General features: G+C 43.5%; 1 protein-coding gene across 2 annotated transcripts in view; it reads left to right on the top strand.

The window, feature by feature from the left end:
• Positions 1-18,970, top strand: part of LOC123110792 (2-alkenal reductase (NADP(+)-dependent)) — a 33,816-nt gene extending 14,846 nt beyond the window's left edge. For both annotated transcript variants that reach the window (XM_044531398.1, XM_044531399.1), the window contains exons 2-5: positions 10,699-10,876; positions 17,367-17,533; positions 18,223-18,305; positions 18,426-18,970. In XM_044531398.1, the coding sequence (XP_044387333.1) occupies positions 10,699-10,876; positions 17,367-17,533; positions 18,223-18,305; positions 18,426-18,804 (807 nt within the window). In that variant the 3' untranslated portion in view covers positions 18,805-18,970. The remainder of the gene's footprint in view (positions 1-10,698; positions 10,877-17,366; positions 17,534-18,222; positions 18,306-18,425) is intronic.
• The last annotated feature ends 3,809 nt before the right edge of the window (positions 18,971-22,779 follow it).

The raw sequence follows: 22,779 nt of genomic DNA, 5'->3' as shown, positions 1-22,779 counted from the left end.
CAGATGTCCTTACATCAACTTCTCACAAATCTATCTAGGCCTCCTATACCTACACCCGCTCTCTTCCAATCTCGAATCTCGTCGATGATCCCTCTAGTTGTTTCTCCTCGTGTTTTTTGCTGCTTCTGTCTATTGAAGACTCTCGCATTCCATTGCTTCCAGAGTAACCAAGCAGCTGCTATGACAAAAGTGTCGAAACCCCTCCTGTCCTTGCCTTGGAAGCCTCTCCTCGAACTGAGCCACCACTCGACAAAGGTGTCGATCGAGACATTAAGATGCAATGTGTCAAAACATGTGTGCCAAACCTCACGCGTGTAGACACATTGCACCAGAATGTGCTCGACATTATCCTCTTCATGCATGCAAGTATAGCACGTGGAAGGCACCTCCTGCAAGCCATGCCGTGCTCTCATGTATGATGTCCACAATCTGTATTGCACCGCCAGCCATGCGAAAATTTTCCACTTAAGCGGGGCCCAGCTTCTCCAAATCCCAATGGTCGTCGGGGATTGGATCCCACCCATGCACTGCTGGGTGTAGGTGGACTTTGCCGAGTACACGACAGATTTATCGTGTGGCCATGCAAAGGTATCCTCGACCTGCTCATCTCTCGGCACTGTAGCGATCGCGTGCCTAAGGTCCATGACCTGTATCAGCGCTCCAAAAGAGAGTTGGGGTTGCAGTTGAAACCATCTATCTCCACTCAAAGGCTGAGCCATTGTCCTAGTATTTCTAGTCTGTGTGTCCACTCCTGGGGCCAACAATGGCGCTATGTCCTAAACCGCAAAATCGTGAATCCATCTATCCCTCCAGAATAACACTTTGTCCCCTCTGCCAATGGTTATCATCACTAGGCTATCAAACACTTGTCGAGCCTCATCGTCAATCAGCATATGAAGACCTTGCCATGGCCTGTGCAACTCGGTACATCTAAGCCATTCCCATCTCACTCTGAGGGCTAGGGCTTGCAGACTCAAGTTCTTCACTCCAAGTCCACCATAGCCAAGCGGCCTACAGATTGAGCTCCAAGCCACTAAGCATTGGCCTCCATTTACTTGGTTCTTTCCGGCCCAGAAGAAAGCTCTCATCCAACTATTCATGTCCTCGAGGACCCAAGCCGGTGCCTTCATGACAAGCAAGTGATGAACTGGTCTTACCGCGATGACAGACTTCACCAACACGAGCCGACCCGAGCGCTGCATGAGACCTCTCTGCCATGCAGGAATAAAGTGTCTTACTTGGTCTAGGAGCGGTTTCCACTGCACCTCGGTAAGCTTCTTGATTGCTAACTGCAACCCTAGATATCTACAGGGGAATTCCCCAATGGCGCATTGCAAGAGGCTCTCGACTCTTGCCCAGTCCTCCTGATCTTCCGTTATAAGGATTGCCAATGATTTTCTATAATTGACCCTAAGGCCAGAAGCTCCACCAAATATCTCCAACGCATTCCTGACAAACTTGAGGTCCGTCATGGATGGCCTCACAAAGAGGGCGACATCATCTGCGTATATGGACAGTCTCTGCATCATCGAGATGCCCGTGTAACTGCTTAGCACTCCCTCCTGCAAGGCTCTAGTAATAATGGCCGAGAGGGCCTCCATAGCAATGACGAAGAGCAACGGGGAGACCGGATCCCCTTATCGAAGTCCCTTGGCATGCCAAATTCTCCTTCCGAGGGCTCCATTGACTAGCACACGCATATTAGCAGCCTGAAGCAGCGTGGCAATCCAATTTAGGTATACTATACCGAATCCTTTGGCTTAGAGAACCTCAAACAGGAATGGCCACGACAGGGAGTCGAACGCACGTGTGATATCCAGTTTAAGAAAGACACCATGATTCTTCCTGGCATGGATTTTCGTGGCTACTTGTCTCACAAGGAGGTAATTGTCATGCAAGCTCCTCCCTTTTATGAACGCTGACTGGTTCACTCCCACCAGTTCAAGCATTTGCTTTCGGACTCTGTTGGCGAGCAGTTTCGCTAAAAGCTTGGAAAAACTATGTGGCAAACTGACCGGCCGGAAATCTCCCACATCCAACGCATCCGCCTTTTTGGGTATGAGCACCATGAGAGCTCGATTAAGTCTATTGAATCCTTTGCTCTCTCCCGATGCAAGCTTGGCAAGCGCTGCCATTATGTCATTTTTGATGATTGGCCAAGCTCTTTGATAAAACATACCACTGAATCCATCCGGTCTAGGTGTGCGATTTGGGTGCATGTCTTTAACTACTTGCCAAACTTCCTCCTCCGTGAAGATTACCTCTAGCTCCGATAGATCATGCTCCTCCATCCCCCAGAAACCTCATGTCCAAAGTGTGCGCTCTAGCATTCGCCGTGCCTAGCAGATCTTGGAAGGCGGTAGTGAAGATCTCCTCTTTACGACCCTGCTCTGTAGCTATCTCATCACCCACCCTCACTTGAGGGATGAAGTTCTTAGCTCTTCTTCCATTAGCCACCGCTTGGAAGAATTTAGTGTTAGCATCACCCTCACGTAACCACATGAATCTTGATCTCTGTTGCGTCAATCGTCCTTTCCAGCGAAGCGAGGCCCAGAGGGGCGAGCTTCAGGGTGCGTCTCAACCAAGTCTCCAGATCAGATAAATCTCGCGAATCCATTGCTTGGTCTAGCCTGAAAATAACGAGCGTCACCACTGCCATCTGAAGTTTGATGTTACCCACTTTTATCTGACCCCAAGCATATAATGCAGCGCCCGCGTTTCTGAACAGGGCGTCAAGTCTCTTAAAAGGGTCCACAATCGCCGGGTCGCACACCCAAGCGTCCCACACCGCCTAATCAAAGCCCTCTAGCTTAGCCCAAAATGCCTCAAAGCGAAATATATTTTGATATGGGAAGTATTATGGTAAAAAGTTGTACAGGAAAACATAATGAGAACAAAAAGAAAACTAATACATGGCCACAAGCCCTCTACAATATGTCAGATGAAAGTATCAACCCAAGGTTGCAGCCTTGTGTGTTTTCCTTCTAGCTCTCAAAATGAGCAATTTCATTTCCTCCTTAAATATCTTCTCGTGTCTGTATAGGTTTGGCTCTAGACCTTGGAAAACGTAGCCATCTCTAGTGTTTTGGATGGCTCATGTCACCAAAATGATGATCTTAATCTATACTTACTAATAAAGTCATTTGTGCTTCTCCTTGTTCGTCGTCAGTAATTTTGCATAAAAGTCCCTTTTTTGGTATTCAACCTGCACTCCATAAATATACATATTGTAGGTACCCCCCCCCTCTACATGTATAAGTCATCTTATGAAATCAAAATAATCTCAAAACAGTTAGGCGCGGTGCATTAACTCTCATATCATTTTCTTGTTTCTTGACATAAATAAAGGAATCAACCAATAAGAGATGTGGGGCGTACATGCTTTTAATGACTTGAGACTACCAAACACGACATGCAGTAGTCAGTTCATTGCATGTAATGCTATTAATTAGCAAATAAACATTAAGCCATCTCGTTTGTCCCTTCGCATTGGTCATGATGCACAACATAAGATGACGTATGCACCTGGACGGAGGGAGTACACCTCCACCAGCGATCGCTCGCGTTTTTCCCCAGCTCGTGCGTCGTCTGGGCCACGTTGGGCTGTTGTGAATAAAAAACATAATTTCTTGGTGTGCGTGTAGGGTCGTTAAGGAAAAAATATAACTTCTTAATGTGGGGGTCGAACTCGGCACCTCCCTTCGGATGAAGGAGGGTCTAACAAAGCGCACTAACAATGCTAACTATTTAGAAGTCCCACCTCACCTTTTTACAAAAAAATCCAGTTATATACCTTCAAGAGTTGTCTAGGGCACCAACAGGTAGCTTTAATAGAGGGTGGTGTGCGGATTTCGGAATAAAGGAACTAACTCCCTCAATAAAAGAGAAAAAGAAGTCATAGTGAAACGGCTCTAATCGGACGGAATTGTTGGTTGACTTGTGGGACGGTGGGGTGGTGCAGGCTGGCTACTTGTGGGTCGACATGCAAAGGAATAAGGAACGATAGGATATCCAAAAAGATAAGTGCCACACATGTGGCACGAAGCAACATGGTCCAAACACCCCATTATCACCCATTTTGCCACATGAAACAGATGGCATCAGCAAAAACTTTTTGGTTTTTTGGACTTAAAAATAGTTTATCTTTGAAATAGAAAATCCAACTAAAAATCCGTTTTCATCATTAAATTCGCCTCAAAGAGATCTTCAAAACTAGATCCCATATTGATATGTTTCGATGACTTTTTTGGGGCAAAAAATCGACACGATGTTACTCTGAAGCTGTCATAGTGTTTACACTAAAGTTGCCATGATTTGTTTCATCTATTTTTTTAGATTTAAAGATACCATTGTATTTCAACTACTTTTCACGAAAAATTTAATTAACTGGCCATGGCTACTTTTAGTAAATAACCACGGCAAATCTAATTCATGGATCATGGCAATATTTAGTAAGTCATCGTGGCAAATTTAATTTATAGATCAAGGCAATTTTAGTATTTTGACCATGGCAATTCTAGTATTTTGACCATGGAAAATATTTTTTCTATGAACCATGGAAAATTTTAGTGCATGTATCATGACAAATTTAATTAATTCACCATGGCAATTTTAGCTTTTGGTTCATGGCAAATTTGAGTCATTGACTATGCATTTTTAAAGTAATTCACAACGGATTTCTTTTTAATGATGAACCATGTCAAAATTATTTCATGGATCATCGAAAAATTTAGTAATTCTCCATGGCGAGTTTGGTTTCTTAATTCTCCTTTTTATAACATGTCAAAATTTACTTTAAACATAGAAGAAAAAGTAGTTGAAACATATCATGGCAACTTCAATATAAATATTATGGAAATTTATGTGCAATAGACATGGAAACTTTTGACCGCCAAAAATATCGTCGAAACATATCGATATGAGATCTAGTTCCGAAGTCCTCGTCATGACGGATTTAATAGTGAAAACAGATTTTCAATCAAAATTTTTATTTAAGAGATAAAACATTTTAAAGTTTGGAAAACCCAAAAGATTTCCGTTGGCATCATACGTTTTTGTCCCTATTTGCATGCATGTGTGAAAGAAATAAAAAAAAGCTGACGTGTCATAATGGGTGGCTAGAAGGGCGTTCGGTCCGATCTCCTTCAGCCCACACGTGTGAGCACAGTTACTTCGTGTCACACGTGTGGCACTTATCAGGATCCTAGGATATTGAGTCTCTGTTGGAAAAAGAAAGAAGGAAATAAGAAAGGGGATTTCAATCGACGTGTATAGAGAAATGAGTTAGGGAAAAATTAAGTCATTGTGACAGGAATGTAAGGAAGCTAGAAGGCGTGGAGCGCTTCTTTGTCCACGGCTTCTATATAAACCTCAAGGTGATAGCCAAGAGTAAGGAAAGAAATTTAGACCTTGCGGCAGAAAAATACAGAGGGAAAGCAAAAGCTTCTAATTAAAAAGGATTTCTAAAAAAATTAGGAAGGAAGAAATTTAGTCCTTGTGATGGGGAAGAAAAATAAGGAGGGAAAGCAGTCCAAATAAGGAAGGACCTGGGATTACTACGGGCTGTGCACATTGAGAATTTGGATTGTAGCTGGTTTATCCCTCATTCTGGCATTGTAGCACAGCTCGCAAGTCGAACAATATTTCTCTGGAAAAATAACATTGCGTACGTTTTAAAGATGGTCTACTCGAAAGAACTTCATGTTAGGGATATTTGAGAATACTTATTCTTTGAAAGAAACATAGTGATTGGATTAGAGGTGTTCGGGTGTGATGAATTTTGATCGCGTTCATTTTCCTAGTAAATAAATAAAAGGCAGATGCAGCCTCTGTTTTAGTCTTGGAAATGTGTCTTGGCGAATTATAAGTTAAAGGATATATTTCATTCATTCTTTACACTGAGTTGAGATCGTAGCACTTTGCTTTCGAGTGAGTTGATATATTTCATTTGTTCTTGGGAAAGGTTTGGATGGTAGTACATGAGTAAGAATTTTTGGAATCACCAAGCACTTGATCTGGTTGAGTTTGGCCTCTAAACTTACTAACTTTGCTGTAGGCGTTTGGCTTTATTCTACAAATTGTGCATTGCATTATAGAAATTGTCATAAATAATATATTTTCTATATGCAGCTGCAACCAATCAACTCAAGGGATAACACTAGACAACTAACTCTTGAGTGTTAATATATGCATGTACTTCTTTTATTATTTTTTCTGAAAAACTTTCGATCTATCCATCAACTATCAAGGTAGTACAAAGAACACCAGAAGTAAAAAATTACATCCAGGTACCTAGACCACCTAGCGATGACTACAAGCACTTAAGCAAGCCAATGACGCGCAGCTATCATCACCACTCCCTCATCAGAGCCGAGCAAACCTTGTTGTAGTACACAGTCGGGAAGTCTAGGACATGAACCCGAGCGTTTTGGTTCCATCACAAGGAACAAAACAAGCTACGCTCAGTTTGCTAAATCTCTACTCAAACTTTAGGAAGTGATGTAGAGGTGGTTTCCAACCAAATTCTTCAAGCCTATTGGTCTACCGTTGCCAAGACGCGTGGATCTCATCTTTTAGTCCATTAGAGTAATTAATAAGGACATCTATTTGATTAGAAAGAGACTAGTTTAGTTAGGAAGATAGGGATTTGATTTGTTCAGAAAGTTCAGGTTATGTCCTTCTAAGACATCAAGTCGTATCTTCTCTATGGATTATCGAATAGAGTAGCAAAAATCTAACACATGTCCCCAACCTTCTCTCCTCTCATCCATGGCACCATGGTCGGCCAATCTCCGCTCCTCGGAGTTGTACCCCCGATTGTGTCACGTTCATCGGTCTTACGACTGTTACCAATAATATCCTAGTGTGTGACAAATTCGTATCACACTTACCGATCCTTGCGGAAATTGCCAAGCTCATGGATGAAAAGATTTTTGGGCAAAAGAAGGAACTTGTGCACGAACTGCAGTGCACCATACTCAAGAAATTTGTGATAAACATTGAAGAACTCAAGGAGGAAGCATCAACCGACCTGGTAGCCATTGCACATCTAGAGAAGGGCGTCCCCGTTAAGGCCTTCACTAAGGAGGAGCACCTGTAGGGAAAGCACAACCTCCATTGAAGTCCTTCCTCTTATCTCGAGGACCACACCCAGGTATACGAGAAGAGGGAAAACCTGCGCCTATGAGAAGTGGCAGGAGTACAACCTACAACCACGTCAGTGAAAACTCCAGTAGCCATGGGGTGCCCTCAAGAGGTAGCCATGCGACAAATCGCAAGAGTAGCTCTGCTAGCAACTGTGGTGGTGATGGATTCCTCTCCGGTTGGTGTGGTGGACTCACAACCAACAACACCATTTGTTCCTAGTAGCAACGGCTCCTCTTCCCGAGTCATTGCTAGTCCCTTTGTTTCATGCACCGCTCCTCCATATGCTAGCAATTGCATTAGAGTTTATAGTAGCGGGAACAAAGGATGAGCCTGCCCTTGAAACCCTCCCTCACAAACCCTAAGGCTCACAAGCCCTGCCAACCTTCGTTCTTCCTCAGATTTGTACCCCAAGTGTGTCACATTTATCGATCTTGTGGTCGGTACTAATCCTAGCACGTGACAACCATCAAGAAGGATGTTATGTAAATGATTCGCAAATTTCAATCCATGAACTCCCAGGGATGAGCTATCTTAATGTAGTGGTAATGATGCTTCTGGCAAAGTCTGAAATTGGCTCGATGTCAAGCGATTTGTGACCAATCAGCCCGGTACACTTGTTCGGGGAAGCTTGTTGTTGAAGCTCTGGCGCCCAAGCATAACCATTCATGATAATCACTAACAGAGCTAGTTGGGTAAGGACGAGCCATTGCCCCCTCCAAGATTGATAAAATCGTGTATGACCCTCCAAAATTTTCATTTCAACCACCCAACTATTTGTGTTGCCCCCCCCCCCCCAATGTTTGGCAATTTGTGTTTGCCCCCCCCCCTTCCATTGATTTCTAGCTCTATCCCTGATGCCAACACTAGTTCAACAGAGCCAAGGCGCACATTCATCATTCATTAAAGGTCAAACCATTCATCTAATTTTTTCACTATGTGCAAGGATCGAACAAAACTTTACATGAGAAGCATATCCCAAGCATAATGCTGAAGCTGGACATTTCTAAAGCCTTTGACTCACTATCCTGGGAGCTCCTAATGCAGTTACTCGTATTTAGAGGTTTTGGCCAGAGGTGTTGGATTGCATCTCTGCTTTCTTCTATCGGCATGTGCATTTCGGTGAACAAAACCCTTTTTGGCTACATCTTCCATAAAAAAAGTCTTCGACAGAGTAACCCCTCTCCCCTCTACTATTTGAGCTTGTCATGGAATATATAGCTTCCTATTCAACTTGGCGCATGCTCAAGGTGTTCTTTCGCCCCTCAGCCCTCAACTGTTTAGATACATGGCTTCTTCATATGCCGACAGTGCAACGATCTTCATTCAACAAAAGATAGATGACGATGTTGTTGCTGCCAACACCATGCTCACTTTCTTTGGCAATGTTGATAGCCTTGTTACCAATGTCACCAAGAGCAACCTCTACCTATCTGATGTGAGAATATCAACAATGAGACCATTGGGCAGCCATTGTCATGCCTGATTGGCACCTTCCCCTTCACATATTTAGGTATGCCTCAAGCCTTTACTAGGCTAAGAATATTGATTTCCAACCATTTTTGGACAAGCTAGCAAAGAATATTGTTGGATGGATTGCCCAATTCATATTATCTGATACAAGAGCCACGCTGGTCAAGCATGTACTCTCAGTCGTCCCCACATTACAGATGCTAGTTCTATACCACCCCAAGTAGATGACCAATGCTATGATTTTCATTGAACCTGCTCGAACAAAGATAATGGTGGCAATTGTCTGGTTAGTTGGAGGTAAGTTTTCTCGCCCAAGCCACTCAGAGGCCTCGGCATCCCCAATTTTGAGATTCACAATAGAGTGATTTGCGTCCGCTGGCTGTTACTCAATTGGGAGAACCGTGAAAAACCATCATTCAGCCTACATCTGTCGACCGATCCTCTCACGAAGAGCATCCTCCGATCTTCCACCTGTAACGGTAATGGTCGCTCCACTTCCTTTTGGTACGATCATTGGCTTAATGGTTGTGTGTCAACGGATGATTTCAAGTATCTGTTTTTAGATAGCTATTGTTGGCAATGCTCGTCTCTCAAGCTCTAACCAACAGAAAGCAGATTGCCGCAATCAAGCCTTTCCTTCATGTTGTTGTCCTCTCCAACTACATGCGACTCGTCCCGCAAAAAAAACTACATGTGACTCTAAAATGTCTGAACAGTGTGCACCTAAACGATTCCAAAGATCGAATCACCTAGAAATAGACTAAAGGTGGCTTTTATTCGACGAAATTTGTCTATTTGATCCAATTTGAGGGTCCATATGCTCTGAGCTTAATGGCCTCATCTTTCTTCAAAAAGAAGGATAAACCCTAGCCTCTGCATCGATTGATGCACACTTCTCTGCCCATGTGCCACCAAAGCTGAAGCACCACGCCTTGATTGTGATCTAGGGCAAATGTCTGACCGCCAACAGGCTAGCACCGAGGGGATGGCTACACAACCCAGTGTGCTCCATCTGCCACTTTCATCTTGAGATTACGATTCACCTGTTAGCCCAAGGATAATACTTCTAGGCACTTGATCACTGGCCGCAACATGTTTTGCACTGCTTGAGGCTGCCTTGCGAAAGTAGCCATTGTATCTATGTGTCTCCACATGCTCTTTAAAAAGTAAAAGCTTCACAAGCACTGGAACACTAGTTGCATCTTGCTCTAGTGGTTCCTCTAGACTGAAAAGAATGCAAAGATCTTCAATAACATTGCCAAACCACCAGCTACGACGTTCAAGCTAGCTTACGATGAGGTGCTCGCCTCGAGGGGGGCTGTGATCTGCCTCATGCATCACCTTCTGCTACTCCAACTAAGCCTCCCAAACAGATCCCTGGACCTGTACTTGCTTTGATAGACTAGCAACCACCATAGTCTGGAGTTGTTCTTTCTTCTCTGTTGGCTATGCCCAGCTAAACCCTTGTACGTTCCAACTCTCTTAATAATTCATCCTAGTCTAGGTTTGTTTCTTACTTCTCCATGGGCTATGCCCAGTTAAACCCTTGTACATTCCAACTCTCTTAATTCAATGAAACATTGTATGTTATATTTCCTCAAAAAAAATACTTCAAGGAGTTTCTTTTTACCGAAGATACTTAGAACATGACTTATTGTGAATTGGAAGGAGTATCTATCTACTATTTTTTAATTTCATAAAAATACCTGTCTTAATCATAGAAGAAATATTCTTGGCCATCTATTTTTCAGTCAGATAGAGTTATAATAGACATATGATCTCAAACTTTTGTGGCCTTTAGTGGTGTATGCACAAGTTGTGCAAATGTTCCTTTTGTCTAATATATAGACAAAGGCAAATGATAGTAATCAATTAAATTTTATTGTTCATCCTACTCACAGTTGACACTCAACACCATGTTATTTACGGATGTAACTTGTAGTTTACTCTATTGTCATGTCAAGTATGAACTAGTGCTTTTCTTTTACTAGAAAACGAAGCCATGAAGACTATTGTGTTCTGTTCATCACTGCAATCAGATTCTCTGAAATTCCAATGCCTCACCGAGTATGATTATTCCAGGTTTTGGCTACTTTTTCAGTAGGCAGGGTGGTAGCATCCGGGCACCCGAATTTCAAGTCAGGTGATCTTGTTTGGGGCATGAGCGGATGTGAAGAATACACTTTGATCACGGATCCAGAGTCTCTTTTCAAGATCAACCATCCTGAACTACCTCTGTCGTACTACACGGGTGTTCTTGGTGAGTACATTCTTTTTTGCCAGAAGCAAAGTGCCATATTTAATCTTATATTTCCGTTTTTCATCAAATGAAGCACGTACTTGCTTTTGCTTTTTTCGTTGACTATATCTGGTTGACAAACCAGAATTTTGGCACAAGCTAACATGTCCAATTAATTAATTAACATGCCACACCCAAAACACTGAATGAAACAATAGCGAGAGCTTACATGTTCTACATACCACTGACATGTTGTTCGAAAAGTGACCTGGATCAACTGAAACAAGATTGCATCCATTAAGAACTGAAACATATGATGAAAAGGGGCAGTCTTTTGTAAAGCAAACATATCATGCAACAAGGATCGAACCACATACATATGAAAAAATAGGCTCACCTGATCATGGCAGCTTTGTTGTGGAAATCTTCCACCGAGTTCCATCGACTCACGAATTCAATCTCCTTAACATGATACCAATTAGGCCCAGACTCAGAACTATTTTGGTGAGCTTCACCGGCAACTACCAAGCATGGACCAGGCGAGAGGAGCAGGTTTTGTGCGGCGGCCATGAAATGTTGAACTCCTTGCAGTCCACAACCTTGCTCTTTGTCAGGTCGATGGCGAAGATGTGCCCGTCCAAGAAGAAGTAGACCTTGTTGGTGTTCATGCATGGGGTGGACCAGCACCACAGCGGGGATGACCCTCTCACGCAGCCCTGCATCCCTGTAGGTCTGGTCGTCCCAAACCTTGTCCAAGGGGAGCTTGGGCCTGCTTGTCCATGTCGCGTCAGACGGGTCGTTGGAGGACATCGTCCACATGCTGACCTCCGGCTTGTCACATGTGCCATGGATCTGAACGGATCGCAGTCGGCCGCCGCTCACCCTCAAGCAACGGTGTACGTCACCATTGACGGGGTCCAAGCGAATGGCAGCTCGTCGAGGACATGCGGAAGCACGGGACTGTTTGGTTCTAGGCCTTGCATTGCCACACTTTATCACACATTTTTGTTAAGATTATCTAAGGTTAGTTTAACAAAATGAGAGCCACAAGTTGCCAAGCCTAAGAGAATCTTGCCACATTTTTGTGTGTATGTCATGTGGGGCCCTAGTGTGGCTTACATAAGTTGTGGCTTGAACCAAGCACTAACCTAAGTTGGTTAAACTTGCATAACCTTAGGTGTGGCAACCTTTGAAAAACTTAGTCACAAACCAAACAGCCCCATGATTTGGTAAATCTTGGGCTTGTCGGCGAAGGGGTCGCAGGCGGGGATACAGTACTCAATCCACCAGAGGAGCCCTTCGTGGGAGAGGACGTCGTCGCCGCACCACACTATCGCATCCACGATATTGGAGCACTAGCACCTCTTTTCGTCCCAGTCGTACATGTCCTCCATGCAGAGGAGTGTGACACGGCCACGATCTTCGAGGCGCCACGGGGTTGAGCTCTGCAATGATGAGATGGTTGTCACCGCGATGGCGGATGAGGCCGACGGAGTGGGGGCACATGATGCCGTCGTTGCGAGGGAGGATGCCCAGCATCTTGCGGATCCATGGGTTGCATAGGTAGTAGGAGATCCCGATCGTGGTGCAACCGCAGAGGAGAATGACACCGCAGCTACCGACCGCTACGATGGAGGGGTAGTGTAGCGTGCTGTTGGCGGACATGTCAATGTTACTCACGACGGTTACATGGGAGGGGAGCGGAGCGGAGCTTTCTCGAAGGTGAAGGACATGTTGGTGGATTTCTCGAATATGCTATGATTGTTTTCCTCCTTGGCCACCACCCTCGGGATGTCGTACAGGATGAACCACTCTGCAGCCGTCGGGGCCATTGCCAGATCGGAGGAGATTCGAGCGGTTGGGGTTCCGTGTATCGTGTAAGGGGATAAGGAATGCCGCTCACTAGAGAATATGGACAAAGACTTCGATACTATGGGAGATATCATACTATGGTGATCTTCGCGCATCGGAGAATATGGACGCAGCAAAACATGAGGATTTTTAGCGATACTGGTTACACCCACTGGTGGCGATCCATGGTGGTTTACTGGTGTTTACGGACCTAACCTAGAGGTGGCCAAGATAGAATTCATGCAGGAGTCACTGGAGGTTCCAGAGCTACTAGCAGGACCGTGGTTGGTGGCCGGGGACTTCAACCTCTTGGTAAACCCCGAAGATAAGAGCAATGATGCCATCAACAGGAGGATGCTATCTAGGTTCCGGTCCAAGTTAAACAGGATGGAACTGAAGGAAATATACCTGAACGGGAGAAGATATACCTGGTCGAACGAGAGAGAACTGGCGACCCTGGAGAAGATTGATCACGTCTTTTCTATGAACTCATGGGAAGATGCATACACCTCCTCTCTTCTCGCCGCCCTTGGATCTGCTATCTCGGATCATGTTGCTCGTTTCTTCTGGACTTGCATGCGGACCTTCACTTCGGGAAGAGATTGTGCAAGAGGCGTGGAGCTCTACACCATCGACTGACAATCCTTACTTAACTCTCAACGACAAACTCAGGGCCACGGCCTGTCACCTACAAGCATGGAGCTCAAAGTGGATTGGGAACCTTCGCCTCCAAATCGCAATTGCCCATGAAATCATACTCCGGCTGGATGTGGCAATGGATTCTAGGCCCCTCAGTGCGGCAGAGATCGAGCTCAGGCGCACGTTGAAGAGGAAGCTTCTTGGGCTCTCGTCGCTCGAACAAACGATTGCAAGACAAAAATCCTGACTTCTTCACCTTAAGGATGGAGATGCTAATACCAGATTCTTCCACCAACATGCACGGCATCGGCAGAGGAAGAATGTGTTGATGTCCTTGACGCACAATAGTGAGCACATTACTGGCCAAGAGAACATTGCGTCCATTGGACAACTACTATAACATGCTTTTGGGTGCGACATCTCCACGCCAATTCCGTCTTAACCTGGATGCTCTTGGTCTTCCTGTACGGGATCTAAGTGGACTGGAAGGGCCATTCTCAGAGGAGGAAATTCTGCATACAATTAAGTCCATGCCACTCGACGAAGCTCCCGGGTCCGGATGGATTCACAACAAGGTTCTTTGTATCATGCTGGCCCATCATTAAGGATGATCTATTGACGGCTTTCTTGATGTTCCACCGCGGAGATGTGAGGGGTTTGGCCTCCATCAATAAGGCATTGGTTACTCTTTTGCTAAAAGAAGATGCCGCAGAGCAATTGCGGGACTTCAGACCCGTAAGCTTGATCGTCCCCCACCAGAGCACTTTTGTCAAGGGGAGAGCACTACATGATAATTCCATGCTTGTCCAGAGCATGGCAAGGCGTCTCCATGCACTCAAACACCCTACCATCATGCTAAAGTTGGATATTTCAAAGTCCTTCGACACTGTCCAATGGCCGTTCCTACTTGAGGTGCTTCAGGGGATGGGCTTCGGTAGAACATGGACGAACTAGATGGCGGGGCTCCTGGCCACTTCCTCAACCCGCATCATGGTAAATGGAACACCGAGCGTCCTAATCCACAGCTGCAAGGGTCTTTGACAGGGCAGCCCCCTCTCTCCCATGCTTTTTATCATCATCATGGAGCCATTACAGAAGCTATTCAAGCTGGCCGTGGATATGAAGGTCCTAGCCCCCTCGCGCGGGAGGGAATCAAACAAAGGATGCCCGTTTTTGCAGATGATGTGATTGTCTTCCTGAAGCCAGACACATCGGATCTGAGCGCTTGTGTACGCATTCTGGAACTATTTTGCTCTGTGTCTGGTCTCCACGTGAACCTCAACAAAACGGCAGCCATTCTGATCTGCTGCTCAGAGGAGCAGAAACAGCTAACGGCGACCAATATGGGTTGCCAAATTGGGGCCTTCCCTTGTAGATACCTGGGCCTCCCTCTCTGTCTCAAAAAACCCTCTGCGGCTCAGCTACAATACTTGGTGGAGTGACTAGCACAATGCCTACCAACATGGAAGGCGGCTACCCTCCCGAAGAGTGGAAGACTCATTTTGGTCCTTTCGGTTCTCTGTTCGTTACCTATCCATGCCATGCTAGCCCTGGCACTACCCATGAAGACTATACATGCCATGAATAAGATCGTCCGAGGTTTTATGTGGTGCGGCAAGGCCCAGGCCAATGGAGGGAACTGCTCCGTCGCTTGGGATAGAGTCTGCATGCCCAAGTGGGCGGATGGCTTGGGCATCCCAAACCTTGCTAGATTGAACGTGGCCTTGCAGGCCAGATGGGCATGGTTACAGAGAGTGGATCGGCCGAGGCCTTGGCATGAATTCAACATCCCGGCTCTAAAGCATCGATGGCCATATTCTCTGCTGCTACTAAGGCCGAAATTGGAAATGGAAGCCGCATCCTCTTTTGGGAGGACCATTGGCTGGATGGGGCCCGGATTGTGGAGGTTGCACCTCTAATCTATGAGGTTGTCAGCCCGCGTGTGAGGGACGGCAAGTTACTTAAGGATGCGCTTCACGCAGGCACGTGGGCCTTGGACGTAAAGCCAAACTTGAGCTTCAAAGCTCTCATGCAGTACCTTGATTTGTGGCATAGACTTCAGGAAATCACACTTCAGGAGGACACTGAAGATGTCCTATCTTGGGCATGGGAGGCAAATGACAGTTTTGGGTCAGATCTGCTTACGCCGCTCTATTTGCGGCTAAGGAAGTGGAGACGATGGCACAATTCACGTGTTAGTCAAAGGCCCCTTTGCGCTGCCGGTTCTTCATGTGGTTGGCCTTGAAAAATTGGTGCTGGACAGTGGATCGACTAGCACGTCGAGGCTTGCCGCACAATGATGCATGCCCATTCTGCGATCAAGAGGAGGAGACGCTAAATCATATTGAGCTCATGTGTGTTTTCACGCGGACGGTATGGAGGACGATTTGCACGGTAATTAGCAAGCCACAATGGACACTGTAACTGAATGGCTCACTGAACACTTGGTGTGAGACAAAACCGAAGAGCGTACGGGCCATGATGATCCTGGTACTTTGGGAGCTATGAAAACATAGAAATGCTATTGTTTTCGACAGAGCCTCACCCTCATTAGACGGAGTAATACGGAAAATCTTGGCAGAAGGAAATGCTTGGCATCAAGCGGGATTGCTCAAAGGAGATTGGAGCGGCATAGCGGTGGAGCTTCAAAGGTGGGCGAGACGTGATTAGTCTGTACAAGGAATGTGTGAGTGGGAGTTGGAGCTAAGGCTCAAGGTGTTGTAATACCAATTGTAGACCTTTGGGGTTCTCTACCCCCCCCCCCCCTCTATAAAGTATGATATGCACACTCGTGCATATTCGAGGAAAGCGATACGCATCTCACCCCACGGCACAAGCAGTTTTGGAAGAAATAAAAGGCTAGGGTACATAGCTGCGATCTTCCCAAGACCTTTTTTCCTACAGGTCAGTCGCCTGAAATTTGAATTTGGGTCAGTTGATTCGGTGGAGAGGAAGCATCAGCCGCGAAGGAGCACGGAGGCAGCAGCAGCCGTGGCGAAGTACCTTCTCGTCTATCTTAGGGGTGCAGCGGGTGCAGGGGAAGCAGCATCCTCCTTGTCTATCTTAGGAGTGGCGGGGCCGAGGGTGTAGGTTCGCCAGTGTCGGAATTGGAGGTATGCCGGGTTAGAGGTAATGCCTTGGGCGGCGGCAAGGCTTGGCAATGTGGGAGATTGAGGGGAGTGTGGGGCGGCGAGGTAGTCGCGGGAGGGCCGCTGGCCACGGGCGGCAGAAGTAGGCGGTTAGGCCGGCGGTGGCTCAGTGGTTCAAAGAAAGAAGACAATGACTGGAGGTTCAAGATGCCTCATCTAGACGTCCATTCTCCATCGGATGGCTAAACCAGTCAACTGGCCGAAATTACATCTTCAGTCAACTGGTTTCTAGCCGGTCCCTTTTTGCTTCATGTACTTCTTGTACAGCATAACTTTTGTACTACCTGCGCACTTGTAAAGATCTGCCAAGGCATTTCGATTCGCAAACCAGAATTGAAAGAGTTCATTTCTCCTGACTCCCACATATGGCACCCTTGTTTGTTATTTGTTCATTTTTGTCTTTGTGGTGATGTTTAATTGGTGTTCTTGACTATTTGTTTTACATGAAACAACTTATATATAGAAACTACGAATGAACTTTCCCAAGTTTTGGAAGCATGTATAAGTTACGCTAGTTAGTTAATGAGGACAAAAATCAGAATAAAGAAATAGAACAGAAAGGGAATATACTAGTCAGAACTCTAAGATAATGTCCAGAGATTCATGCATGCACCTTCCTTCAAGGAATCATACCATGGATTTCATAGCCACAAATCAAAATGGATGGCTAAATTATATGTAGAAAAAGAATAAGACATCAAGCTCATCAGCGCTATGATTTAGGCTCTTCACCCCTCAAAAAAAGGGAATTGGTATGATCTAAGCTTGATGTCTTCGTATATTCATGCGATTTACTTCCTTTAGCGAAGTTTTAAAACTGGTAAATACCTATTTATTTCTTTACTAAAATTTCAAGAACTTTGCTAATGCAGGAATGCCTGGACTTACTGCATATGCTGGGTTTTTCGACGTATCAAAACCTAAGAAAGGCGACTACGTTTTCGTCTCATCAGCATCGGGCGCCGTCGGGCAGCTTGTTGGACAGCTTGCCAAGATCACTGGCTGCTATGTGGTTGGCAGTGCTGGTTCCGATGAGAAGGTTTTCCTTTTTTCCGCATACTCATTTTTTTCACCTGCTTTGTATCACTGAAATTGTCTAATAGTTCACTCCCGCAATTGAATGATGAATTGGTTGAATAACTTTTAACTAACCTAAAATATGCTCCCTCTCTAAAGAAATATAAGCTTGTTTAGATCACTATACTAGTTATTTCTTTACGGAGGGAGTACTCCGTAATGGTATGAAATTAATGTGACGGCTTTTATAATGGTTTCATGGTTTAACATTGGGATCGTAATACTAGTTATTTCTACTAGTGAATTATATTCAAGCATTCCACTAAGAAGAAAGTCAACATGTATGCACATTTTCAATCATAACCATTTTATAGTAACCTTTGGCCAATTGGCAAGGTGTTATATTTACCTTTCTTGTCCTCTTGCCAAAGAACCCTAGCCCTAAAGAAGTTAATCATTGTAATCACTCCATCATGGATTGAAATGATGGAAAGCATGTAGTTGGGAACATTACTCATGCAAGTTCCAAGTAGAGCCATCCTACCTCCTAAAGTCAGAAATCTAGCCTGCAAGTAACCAAGTTATTCTCAATTTATCTTCTATGATTTTAATATTATGTAGAGGAATGCGAAAGTATTATGGAGGAGCCCCACAATTCAAATTTGAAAGGTGAAAGTATGAGAAAATTCTTTGTCTTTATGGTAACCGCAGGTCAACCTCCTAAAAACCAAGTTTGGCTTTGACGACGCTTTCAACTACAAGAAGGAAGAGGACCTCAACGCCGCACTAAAGAGGTTCTAAAAGCCATTTCCCTTATGAAATTCTAAGTTCCGATCACAAATGGCTACTAACCTTTTCCACAAAAAAGAAACAAAAGCTAAACATGGTTCCCTCCCCGTGATATTTCCTCTCAGATGCTTCCCGCGGGGCATTGACATCTACTTTGAAAATGTGGGTGGTGCGATGCTAGCCGCAGTGCTGCCCAACATGAGGATGAATGGTCGGATCGCTGTATGCGGGATGATTTCGCAGTACAACCTGGAGCAGCCTAATGGTGCCCCTAACCTCTTCTGCCTTGTTGCCAAGCGCATCCGCATGGAGGGATTCATGGTCCTAGACTACTTCGGCACCTACAACAAGTTTGAGGAGGAGATAGCAGGTTACCTCAAGGAAGGGAAGATCACCGTTGTTGAGGATGTTGCCGAGGGGATCGAAAACGTGTCGGCGGCGCTCATCGGGCTCTTCTCAGGGCGCAACATAGGGAAGCAGCTAGTCACCATCGCACGAGAGTGACGTGACCGGCTAACAAAAAGGGCTCGTGGACGCAGTATCTTTGTATTGGACGTGTGTTCGTTTCATGATTGACATATGTAATATCGATGAGATGTCAAAAATATTTGTTATTTTATCTCTGTTTCTACCTCTTTATATATAAAATAAATATTATTTTTATAGTTTAGCACTTTGAATATTGGTTTTGTTGAATGCCTTGGACCATTTGTGTGAGTCAACTATGGCCCATGTGCCACAATGAGGAATGGTGGTGGTTGGGGGGGGGGGTGTCGAGGACTCCAAAAAATTAACCACAACTCCAGAAGGAAACGGGAGGGAAGGTGAAGGTGTAAAAGTTTTCAGGAACCATTCCGACACCATAATGTAAACCTCAGATTAACGTACAGAAGGTATGAGTTACCAAAACATACACCGAAGATAGCACCGTATGGAATAAAGGTCGCATGACTACATTCCAATCGAGGGTGATCCAAAGTACATTCCAATTGGGGGTGACCCAATCTTTACCTAATAATAAAGAGAATTGGGTTTCTGTCGTCCGTCATAAGAATTACCCCCGTAGTTGCTAATAATTACCCCCTTGCCACCGGTAAGTGAAAAAAAAAATTCGTTTTTTCCCTTCTCAAGTCGCCGCTGGCTTTAATTTATTACGAGTGAAAGTCTTTTGTCTGCCAAAAGCGTCTGTGTAGCACAGTGGCATTTGCCTCATGGCTGCAAGCGGGAGTTCCGGGTTCAATCCCTGGTTCTTATGTCTATCTTTTTTGTTTTTATTTTTTTTATACTTTGCTTTGTTTGGGAGTCAACCTGCAGCTCAGAAAAAGAGAGCCGAGAAAATTAGTTGCAACACGCTAGATGTTTGAAAAATGCATAAATTGGCATCATTTAGTTAGCCATTTTGATCGATCTCACATTTAACTGATAGCTTCAGTTTAGTTTACACACAACTGGAAAAAAACACAGTGCATGATGAACACAAAAGGTGATATCATGCATCAGAAGAAGATTCACTTACTTACTCAAGTGAAATCAAAATACTGACCCTGTAGTTAATCAAACAAGCAAGCAGTAGCAGTATATTTTATACTTTGTTTTGTTTGGGAGTCAACCTGCAGCTCAGAAAAAGAGAGCCGAGAAAATTAGTTGCAACATGCTAGATGTTTGAAAAATGCATAAATTGGCATCATTTAGTTAGCCATTTTGATCGATCTCACATTTAACTGATAGCTTCAGTTTAGTTTATACACAACTGGAAAAAAACACAGTGCATGATGAACACAAAAGGTGATATCATGCATCAGAAGAAGATTCACTTACTTACTCAAGTGAAATCAAAATACTGACCCTGTAGTTAATCAAACAAGCAAGCAGTAGCAGTATATTTTATACTTTGCTTTGTTTGGGAGTCAACCTGCAGCCGAGAAAAAGAGAGCCGAGAAAATTAGTTGCAACACGCTAGATGTTTGAAAAATGCATAAATTGGCATCATTTAGTTAGCCATTTTGATCGATCTCACATTTAAATGATAGCTTCAGTTTAGTTTATACACAACTGGAAAAAAACACAGTGCATGATGAACACAAAAGGTGATATCATGCATCAGAAGAAGATTCACTTACTTACTCAAGTGAAATCAAAATACTAACCCTGTAGTTAATCAAACAAGCAAGCAGTAGCAGTATATTTTATACTTTGCTTTCTTTGGGAGTCAACCTGCAGCTCAGAAAAAGAGAGCCGAGAAAATTAGTTGCAACACGCTAGATGTTTGAAAAATGCATAAATTGGCATCATTTAGTTAGCCATTTTGATCGATCTCACATTTAACTGATAGCTTCAGTTTAGTTTATACACAACTGGAAAAAAACACAGTGCATGATGAACACAAAAGGTGATATCATGCATCAGAAGAAGATTCACTTACTTACTCAAGTGAAATCAAAATACTGACCCTGTAGTTAATCAAACAAGCAAGCAGTAGCAGTATATTTTATACTTTGCTTTGTTTGGGAGTCAACCTGCAGCTCAGAAAAAGAGAGCCGAGAAAATTAGTTGCAACACGCTAGATGTTTGCAAATGCATAAATTGGCATCATTTAGTTAGCCATTTTGATCGATCTCACATTTAACTGATAGCTTCGGTTTAGTTTATACACAACTGGAAAAAAACGCAGTGCATGATGAACACAAAAGGTGGTATCATGCATCAGAAAAAGATTCACTTACTTACTCAAGTGAAATCAAAATACTGACCCTGTAATTAATCAAACAAGCAAGCAGTAGCAGTATTATGCTACAAGAATAATACAAGTCAGCTAGCACCGTTATGGAATTGTGTTTTTAGTACTTATCTTCAATGTATATATTGTAATACTTATCTTTTTTGTTTTTATTTTTTTTATACTTTGTTTTGTTTGGGAGTCAACCTGCAGTTATTTTTTTATATCATGCATCAGAAGAAGATTCACTTACTTACTCAAGTGAAATCAAAATACTGACCCTATAGTTAATCAAACAAGCAAGCAGTAGCAGTATATTTTATACTTTGCTTTGTTTGGGAGTCAACCTGCAGCTCAGAAAAAGAGAGCCGAGAAAATTAGTTGCAACACGCTAGATGTTTGCAAATGCATAAATTGGCATCATTTAGTTAGCCATTTTGATCGATCTCACATTTAACTGATAGCTTCAGTTTAGTTTATACACAACTGGAAAAAAACACAGTGCATGATGAACACAAAAGGTGGTATCATGCATCAGAAGAAGATTCACTTACTTACTCAAGTGAAATCAAAATACTGACCCTGTAGTTAATCAAACAAGCAAGCAGTAGCAGTATTATGCTACAAGAATAATACAAGTCAGCTACCACCGTTATGGAATTGTGTTTTTAGTACTTATCTTCAATGTATATATTGTAATACTTGTCTTTTTTGTTTTTATTTTTTTATACTTTGCTTTGTTTGGGAGTCAACCTGCAGCTCAGAAAAAGAGAGCCGAGAAAATTAGTTGCAACACGCTAGATGTTTGCAAATGCATAAATTGGCATCATTTAGTTAGCCATTTTGATCGATCTCACATTTAACTGATAGCTTCAGTTTAGTTTATACACAACTGGAAAAAAACATAGTGCATGATGAACACAAAAGGTGGTATCATGCATCAGAAGAAGATTCACTTACTTACTCAAGTGAAATCAAAATACTGACCCTGTAGTTAATCGAACAAGCAAGCAGTAGCAGTATTATGCTACAAGAATAATACAAGTCAGCTAGCACCGTTATGAAATTGTGTTTTTAGTACTTATCTTCAATGTATATATTGTAATTCACGTTCTTTTGCATATTTTGGTTTCAACATTAGCATATTTTTTATCTAGATTATCAAATTAGCACATGTACTCTTAAAAAGGGGTGTTAAGGGAATCATATAGTGCTGCATATATAACAGGGAATTCAAGTTTTGACCAAATCACTAAAACATATAGCAGTCTTTCTTCCAGATGATCGACAGAAAAGTAAAATTAGGAGGAAATACTCAAATCACATAGCAATCGCATTTCAACCCTAATAATAGTTCGTCAATTATCATTCATTTGCAGAATTTTTGTTTTGCCACGTTGAGAAAAATCGAGCACAATTCCATATGTGTGTGTGTGTGTTAATTGATGGTGGTCTGGTCTATTTTTATTGACGTTCGTATCAGATCCCGGTAAAATATCCTTCATTTTTATTTCAGTTGTTTTACTGAGATTATTTTCCTAGGAAACTACCATTGCATGTGCAGAAAACATAACATCATAAAATACAACATCTCGTCTTTATCTTGGCGAGTCCGATTATGCATATATTATTTTGAGATTATATGACGAGCAATGGTAGCGTGAACAACTTTATTCGAACCATGATCTTACTTCTTACAGAAGATATATAGATGAAAAATATAATGTACAATACTCCTAAGGCGGATATGATATTAGGCAATG

The sequence above is a fragment of the Triticum aestivum genome, chromosome 5B (assembly GCF_018294505.1).
Source record: "Triticum aestivum cultivar Chinese Spring chromosome 5B, IWGSC CS RefSeq v2.1, whole genome shotgun sequence".
NCBI lineage: Eukaryota > Viridiplantae > Streptophyta > Magnoliopsida > Poales > Poaceae > Triticum > Triticum aestivum.
This window is presented reverse-complemented; position numbering and strand designations above follow the sequence as displayed.